Source organism: Micropterus dolomieu, linkage group LG18, assembly GCF_021292245.1.
Source record: "Micropterus dolomieu isolate WLL.071019.BEF.003 ecotype Adirondacks linkage group LG18, ASM2129224v1, whole genome shotgun sequence".
Taxonomy (NCBI): Eukaryota; Metazoa; Chordata; class Actinopteri; order Centrarchiformes; family Centrarchidae; genus Micropterus; species Micropterus dolomieu.
The window spans coordinates 4410528-4418682 of record NC_060167.1 but is presented as its reverse complement, the minus strand read 5'-3'; the positions used below and the strand labels follow the sequence as shown (position 1 = coordinate 4418682).

General features: G+C 38.9%; 1 protein-coding gene across 1 annotated transcript; it reads right to left on the bottom strand.

Moving 5' to 3' along the window:
• Window positions 1-1234: 1234 nt before the first annotated feature.
• On the bottom strand, window positions 1235-4768 carry LOC123956981 (polymeric immunoglobulin receptor-like). Its single transcript, XM_046029559.1, has 5 exons — window positions 4465-4768; window positions 4036-4350; window positions 2919-3035; window positions 2769-2821; window positions 1235-1586 (listed from the first exon to the last, which is right to left on the bottom strand). The coding sequence occupies exons 1-5, from the start codon at window positions 4766-4768 to the stop codon at window positions 1443-1445; spliced, it is 933 nt and encodes a 310-aa protein (XP_045885515.1). The 3' UTR covers window positions 1235-1442.
• Between the last annotated feature and the right edge of the window lie 3387 nt (window positions 4769-8155).

The following is an 8155-nucleotide window of genomic DNA, read 5'->3' as shown; positions in this document are numbered from 1 at the left end:
GTGAACTCATTGTCATGTTCAAGAAACCAATTTGAAATGATTGGAGCTTTGTGACATGGTGCATTATCCTGCTGGAAGTAGCCATCAGAGGATGGGTACATGGTGGCCATAAAGGGATGGACATGGTCAGAAACAATGCTCAGGTAGGCCGTGGCATTTAAACGATGCCCAGTTGGCACTAAGGGGCCTAAAGTGTGCCAAGAAAACATCCCCCACACCATTACACCACCACCACCAGCCTGCACAGTGGTAACAAGGCATGATGGATCCATGTTCTCATTCTGTTTACGCCAAATTCTGACTCTACCATCTGAATGTCTCAACAGAAATCGAGACTCATCAGACCAGGCAACATTTTTCCAGTCTTCAACTGTCCAATTTTGGTGAGCTCTTGCAAATTGTTGCCTCTTTTTCCTATTTGTAGTGGAGATGAGTGGTACCCGGTGGGGTCTTCTGCTGTTGTAGCCCATCCGCCTCAAGGTTGTGCGTGTTGTGGCTTCACAAATGCTTTGCCGCATACCTCGGTTGTAACGAGTGGTTATTTCAGTCAAAGTTGCTCTTCTATCGGCTTGAATCGGTCGGCCCATTCTCCTCTGACCTCTAGCATCAACGAGGCATTTTCGCCTACAGGACTGCCGCATACTGGATGTTTTTCCCTTTTCACACCGTTCTTTGTAAACCCTAGAAATGGTTGTGCGTGAAAATCCCAGTAACTGAGCAGATTGTGAAATACTCAGACCGGCCCGTCTGGCACCAACAACCATGCCACGCTCAAAATTGCTTAAATCACCTTTCTTTCCCATTCTGACATTCAGGTTGGAGTTCAGGAGATTGTCTTGACCAGGACCACACCCCTAAATGCATTGAAGCAACTGCCATGTGATTGGTTGATTAGATAATTGCATTAATGAGAAATTTAACAGGTTTTGCTAATAATCCTTTAGGTGAGTGTATCTGAATAGTTGAAGGCTTGCCACCTTCAACTAAACCTCTCTAAGACTGAACTCTTGAACCCAGGCCAAGAAATATGTCTATAAATCCACCATAACATGAAACAAAAAATTTGCCTTTTACAATAAAGTCAAAAATTCAGTAACGGTAACAACAATAATAAACTCCTGCAAGAATGCCAAATTATTGATTAAATAGGTAAATGTCTTACATACTATCAAGCACACCTGTATGCAATCTGTCATGGATAAACTTTATTTCAGTGAATATTGCTCAGGTGATGATTAAATTAATTCCTTTTTGAGATGTTAGTTGATTGACACTCTGCAACTAAACCTCAAATTAAGTCCAGTAAAAATATTACATCAATATACAATTAACTGTCACAATAAAAAGAATAAAAAGTGTCTTTGGAAGTCCTGGTTGGGTGATTGACAGTCGATTGGATGGGAAATTGGCCATTGTTCCTCACAGCATGATGTGTCACCACACTAACTTTGAATATTGATGTTGTAGTAATGCTGTGAGGCAGAAGATGGGTTTGTGGGAAAGTTGGCAGTGGCGTAAACAGATTTAAGTGCACTTCCTGAACCTGGCATCTGGGGGAGCTCCTGTATCTCCTCATAGGCACAATCCTTCCAGAGCAGAATGAAAAACACAAGATGATTAGTTTATGCAATCCTAACAATAAGCACTGACCATACTAAGCTGCCCGGGCTTCATTGCAGCCAAACATCCCTCATCTTTTCATCCAGCCCATCATCAGGCCAGAGAGTTTTCTTATCCAGTGGTAGATTATATATATATATATATATAGTGTCACCATCAGTCAAAAATATCAATTGATCTAATACATATGCCAAATACCTGCTTACATTCCCATCAGTCTCACCTGTATTTGGATTTTAGGTTAAATTAAATGATAGCAAACATGCTGTAAACTTTGGCAGGTTAGCTTACACCACAACAAAGAAAGATGAAAAGACAATGTCAAGTTAGTGAACCACTGCTAGAAACAGAAATTACAAAACATTCACAGACTTTAATTGACAAGTGCATACATTTTTGGCAATTCAGCCCATAAGTCATGGGATGCACAGTAAATTTGCAATGTTAAAATTTAAGCATTTAATGTACAGCTAATACTGTATCCCAAACTCTGAGGCCTCAGGCATCAAACATGTACAGATTCTGGCTTAGTCCCTCTCTTCAGTCACGCTGTCTCCTTCCGGGCCCTCTGCATTGCTCTCTGTCTCTTTCTCTAACTCTCCAGACCTGCTATCCTCAAGCTCTCTGCAAGATACCCTCAGGCTTTCCCTCCTTTTCCTGACTGCCACAGCCAACTATACTCGTGTTCCCACTTCTCTCATCAGCCCAGCAGTTACTTGGCCCAGTCTGCCCACTCCTCACCTGCAACTCAACCAAATATATATATAATATATATATAATATATAATATATATATAATATAATATACTGTAACAGCTCCCTTCCCTTTTTCATTGTCACTTCATCCTAGTTTCCATGTGCTTAGTTGCTACGTTTTTTTATTTATTTTTAGCGTTACCTGGATCTGTATCTTCCTGCCTGTTACCTGTGCATTGCCTGTCTGCCTACAAGTCTGCCTGTAAGCTGATTTATCCTGCAGTTAAATCCTTGATCTTTACTTTGCCTATTATTTCAGCATTTTAGTCCAATTTTTAGTTCCCAAGCAAACCCACCTTGACATGCAAATTCCACCTGTTTTCAATTACATCCAGCAATACGGATGCCCGCAAACACACACACAGTACAGTAATTTAAAATATGTACACTTGCCTCATCGTTGTACTGTGCTTCCTCATTTATTGTGTTTTTTGAACGCTTAAATCCTGGAAAAGAAAAAAAAGACAATGTAAGAAAGTAAAGAGAAGTGTGTTTGCATGTATGTATGTGAATGTGTGAATTGTGAATGTGTGAATTTCTTACGTTTGTAGATGAGAACAAAAATAAGCCCAAGCACCAGCACAGCTACACAGATGACCGCAGCAATGGTTATAGTTGTAGAATTATTATACCAAAAGCCATCACCGTTTTGTCCCAGCCCTAGAAAATAGATATAACAGATAAATAGTAGCAAAGTATAGAAAATAAAAAACACAATTTGGCAGACAAAATAAATACATATTTTTTTAAAATCACTAATTAAAAACCTGGAAACATTGCCATGATGAGCCCGGGACTTGTCAGGGTGTCAGACACAGATTTGCTTCTTCAAATAAGAATCAAAGGGTTCTAATTATTTCTATGGTCTCTATCCATTTTGGATGAAATGTGCTGCGACTGTACAGGTGAACAATGCAAATAAAATATATATGAAAATATATATGAAATATATAAGTTGATCAGTAATCAGCAGTTATTGTAGCTTTTATTTCATAAAGTGGAGCAGAAGCAAATATCAAAAAGTGAATATGACATGATACAGTATTTCAAATAATGCAGTTTCTCACTACATCAGGTCAGATAATATGGGGGTGGTGATGGCGCAATGGAAAAGACTATGCCTTTGGTGTGAGAGACCCAGGTTCAATCCCCCCCACTGTCACCCATCCACCATTGTGTCCCTGAGCAAGACACTTAACCCCTAGTTTCTCCAGAGGCATGCGACATCTGACATGTACAGCAATTGTAAGTCACTTTGGATAAAAGCGTCAGCTAAATGAATAAATATCAATAATATCCAGATGATAAAAAAAGTTATTGGGAGTGGCAAGACCAGAATCATAGATCATCATAAATATATATTTCTAAAATAAATAAATATTTTCTAAACCTAAGTACCTTATGGTAACCCAAACAATGATCTTTCCCTAACCGCTAAGTAAGTCTTGTTTGTGGTCAAACCTAACAAACCTTGACCCATGATGTTGTCATACCATAAAACAGGAACATTTCTCCAGCAGTTTTGAAAAACACAGACAGGTGATGTTGTTCTGCTGACATGGTTGTCAGATCACAAAACACTTCTGCGTGTGCTTCTGGAGGGCAGTCACACGGTGTATTTTGCTATTAAATTAAATTAAAAACTCCTGTGAACACTCACCTACAGTCATCACCAGTTTATGGAAGAATGGGTTACTGCGTGTTTCATCAGAGCTTTTTGCTCCACACCAGTATGTCCCAGTGTCGTCTGTTGTTACTCCTCTCACTGTTATGGTGATATTTCTCTTCTGATTGTCCTCCTTGATGGAAAACCTCCCAGTTTTCTTGTTGCGCTGTGCGATGCTTAATAGAGGTTTACATATAGATGGATCTTCTCCCTTACAGATGAATTTATTTATCAGAGCACCATTTGGATATGGACACTGGTAAATAAGATCCTGTCCAACAGTTAGAGACTTTGTGAGGTTAGTAATATCTGTTGAGAGACAGACAGACAGCAGGTCCATCAGTGACCCACTGTGTTTCAGAGACACCATAATTATCTGTGTGAGTAAATCAAAGCTCAAAGTGTCATATGTGTGCTGCTCACCTTCAACCTCCAGCTGTATCTTTCTGAGAGCAGCTCTGTAACTTCCTTCACGTATTTCCACTCCACACCAGTAGACACCAGCATCATGTGAGGACACGTTACTGATGGACACGCTGAAGCTACTCTTGGTTTCTGTGAGAGTGAATGTCCCGTTTGACTTCAGAGAGGATTTTGTTGATAAAATATCCTCACAGATTGAACCGTTCTGTTTGCAGAAGAACTTGTATTTGTTTCCTGTGTAATTACATGTGATGGTGGTTGTAGCTGTTCTGTACGCAGTTTGATTAAATTGTCTCTGGCACATTTTTTTCTCTGCAAATAAAAAAGAAAGGTACAACATGAAATATGTCCATTACAGTAAACATGCTTGTCATGACTTGTAATGTGTGCTTTATGGCAAATTGGCATCAAGCATTGAAAGACATTTAAAAAATGTAACTGTATTTAGTTTTTTACATTATACGTCTATACGTCCCTCACAAGCACAACAAGTTAGATTGGTGGTAACAGATTAAAAAGAGGAATATGTTGTTACATCTGACTTTATTTATGATTTATTGTTCTCTTACTGATGTTTTGACAAATGTCACTGTGTCTTTGACACTGATAATAATAATCATTACTTTATTTGTGTTACATTTTTCTTAAAGAGAAGCTACACAAAATTATTTTTGTGCTGTACACATAATCACATAGATTCTTGTTGGCATGTGATGTTAATTCAGGTATTTCCAACAATGCAAATATTGTGTGTGAAAACCATAATGTAGTTGGCAAGACTCAGAGGTTGAGTCTAGTAAAACAGTTAAAGTGCTTTAACAAAGGACAAGAGTATTAAAAAAAGATGCAGCATATTTTACCAACTTCCAGTTTCACTTTATGGTCACTGGGTGAGTCTCGTGTAAATTTACAGGTGTAGTCCCCAAAGTCCTCAGGTTCAAGTTGTCTGATGACCACCTTGAGATTTTTTTTTTTTGTATCATGGTACAGGGAAACTCTGCCTTTGTTTTCCCACACATCCTTTTTAGTGGTTTGTATGGTTGTGTTTTTGGGAGTAACTACAGAAATACTTTGATATGTTTCATGTTGTTTTAGATATTTGCAAGTGAGTTCGATCCATCCTTCTCGGCATCTCTTCACTACAAAATCTTCTCCAGACTGTTCAGACGAGTCCTCACAGCCTGTAGATCAAAAACAAAAGTTCACATCATGTCAGATTCTGAAACTGTTTCAGTGCTATAGTCTGAATCTGATCTCTAGCAATTTATATATCTCTACCAGAATATGATCTTGCCTGGATCATACTACCAACCCCTTGCAGGATTAATCCCGACACACACACACACACACACACACACACACACACACACACACGCACACGCACATTATTTCCTGTTCACCAAATGAGTTTCAGTGTACTTCAGATACTTCGTTAGCTGCTCTATAAATGAGTAATAGTTAGAGCCAGTCTGTTCAAATGTAAATGTTTGGAAACGGTTTCTTTGAGATTTCGAACCTGAATTTTGTATTTTGTTGCAGTTGCCTGAGTACTGGAGCTCTACAGTATTGCAGTACAGTATATTGCTGTAGGATTTCTACTCTTATTACAGGCTGTAAATAACATCAGAGTTCGGTCTAGACCTGCTCTTTTATGAAAAGCGCTGTGAGATAACTGTTGTTGTGATTTGCCGCTATATAAATAAAATTCAATTGAAATTTAATTGAACTGTAGTAAAGCACACTAACACAAAAGCATAAAACCAGACCAAACAACCTTCATTAGTAATATCAGTAATTAAGTGTTAGTAATTATTTTACCTTCCATCAGTAAAAGGACGAGCAGAAGAAATCCCTTCATCATGTTAGTTTCTTCTGATGCGTTTGTCTCTACAGTTGGTTGGTCTCCGTCATTGTGTTTCCTAAATGTCTGTAGGATGTTACCTAAAAACCTCTCGCCCCCACCTTTCTGACTGTCAAAGATAGACCAAAGACAGGCCGTCCTTTTTGCGTCACTATCAATCCTTCCTCATTATATCTTGCTTCTGGGCATTGGCAATTAGTCAACAGGAAATATGTGGTGAGAAATAAATAAATAGGTACTTGATGTGAACACAACATGTAGTGGATAAAAAACATTTCACATTTGAGGAGGAGACACTAAACATCACAACTTTTCATTATTTGTCTTTGATTAAATAAGTAAATTATATCAAATCTGCACAAATGTGAAAACGAGTGAGTGGAAATAGTTATGGAAACAAGAGATTTTATTAATCCATAAAGGGGAAGTTGGTGTTTTCAGCAGTGTAAATGGCAGGACGCCCAACGCTGTTATGAGGTAACAAACTTCGTGAGAAATAAGAGAAGTGACAACAACAGTGATGGTGACTATGTATGACTTTGTATGACTATGAAAATGATAAAAATGATGAAACATCCCCCACTGTCCACAAGTTGTAATATTTTGCAGCATTGCATTATCAACTCTGGAAGTTAAGTAAAGCCAAGAGAATGTGAATTTCATACAATTTCCTGCCAACAAAACAGAACCACAAGAAACCGGTTCTGATGAGATGTTAAGATTTTTCATTCCATTAGATTTGATAGTTAAACTATTTTAAATGAATTAATCTGTGATGTTTTCATGTAAATGCCCATCATTTTACCTTCTCCATCACCTATTAATGTATTGTCCAGCTTTATCACCAAAAACAGTAGTGTAACGTCACTTTTTTGGGCATTTGCACCTGCAATAGACATTTGATAGCAGAGAAACAGAGACAGGAGATAAGGGGTATGACACGCAGCAAACGTCCCCTGCTGGAGTCGAACCAGGGATGTTGTAGTTATATCAGTACTTACTTTTCTGTGACTGCTAAAAAACTGTATTGCTGTATAATGATGCCTTGAAACACTGAATTCTAACTTTTATCCAAGTCCATCAAGAGCTTTGCTTTGGGTGTAAGAACCAAGCTTCCAAAGAGCTTCAGGATTGTGAGGGGAAATTTGATATTGCATGATCGCATGATGAACATTGAACCATTTTTTGTCATTAAAATTTATTACCAGGGCGGCACGGTGGTGCGGTGGTTAGCACTGTCACCTCACAGCAAGAAGGTCGTGGGTTCAAACCCCGGATACCCCGGCCTTTCTGTGCGGGTTCTCTCCGGGTGCTCCGGCTTCCTCCCACCGTCCAAAAAAAAACAAAACATGCAGGCTTGGTTGATTGGTTGCCCTAAATTGTCCTTAGGTGTATACTTTCTTCCAGTTTAACGTGAGAAGGACGTAAGAGGGATTGATGCTGAGACTTCAATGTGCACATGGTAATAGACATTGAAAGTGCGTTGAGTTGTGTGATCTCTGGGAAGTTCCTCGTGGGTTTGGTGGAACTTGGTGAAGTTCATAGCTCACTGCCGAATTTTCTACCATATATTTATTTTAATTTGCCTCTTCCTTCTCCTAACATTTTTGGCTTTTAGAGACAAAATTCAGCATTCGAGCTGGTTACATGAAAGACTTGGTAGCATACCACTCTGTGAAATTACCTGCACATGTGGTCAGAAATAACCCTGGAGCTACTGGAACCCCTGAAGTAATTGTGTCCTGTGTGGCATCGAATTCCACGGGCTACATAGATTTACCTGCATGGTACAAAAGTTGAAAAAAGAAAAGTGCCAACTCCCATTACCTT

What these genes read in the sequence shown, in the direction of transcription:
- LOC123956981 (XM_046029559.1), bottom strand. Translation starts at nt 4,768, where the DNA reads ATGTGCCAGAGACAATTTAATCAAACTGCGTACAGAACAGCTACAACC. An exon ending in TAAACTGGTGATGACTGTAG is followed by an intron (nt 3,036 to 4,035) that starts GTGAGTGTTCAC and finishes TCTATTTTCTAG; the next exon opens with GGCTGGGACAAAACGGTGAT. An exon ending in AAGCACAGTACAACGATGAG is followed by an intron (nt 1,587 to 2,768) that starts GCAAGTGTACAT and finishes CTGCTCTGGAAG; the next exon opens with GATTGTGCCTATGAGGAGAT.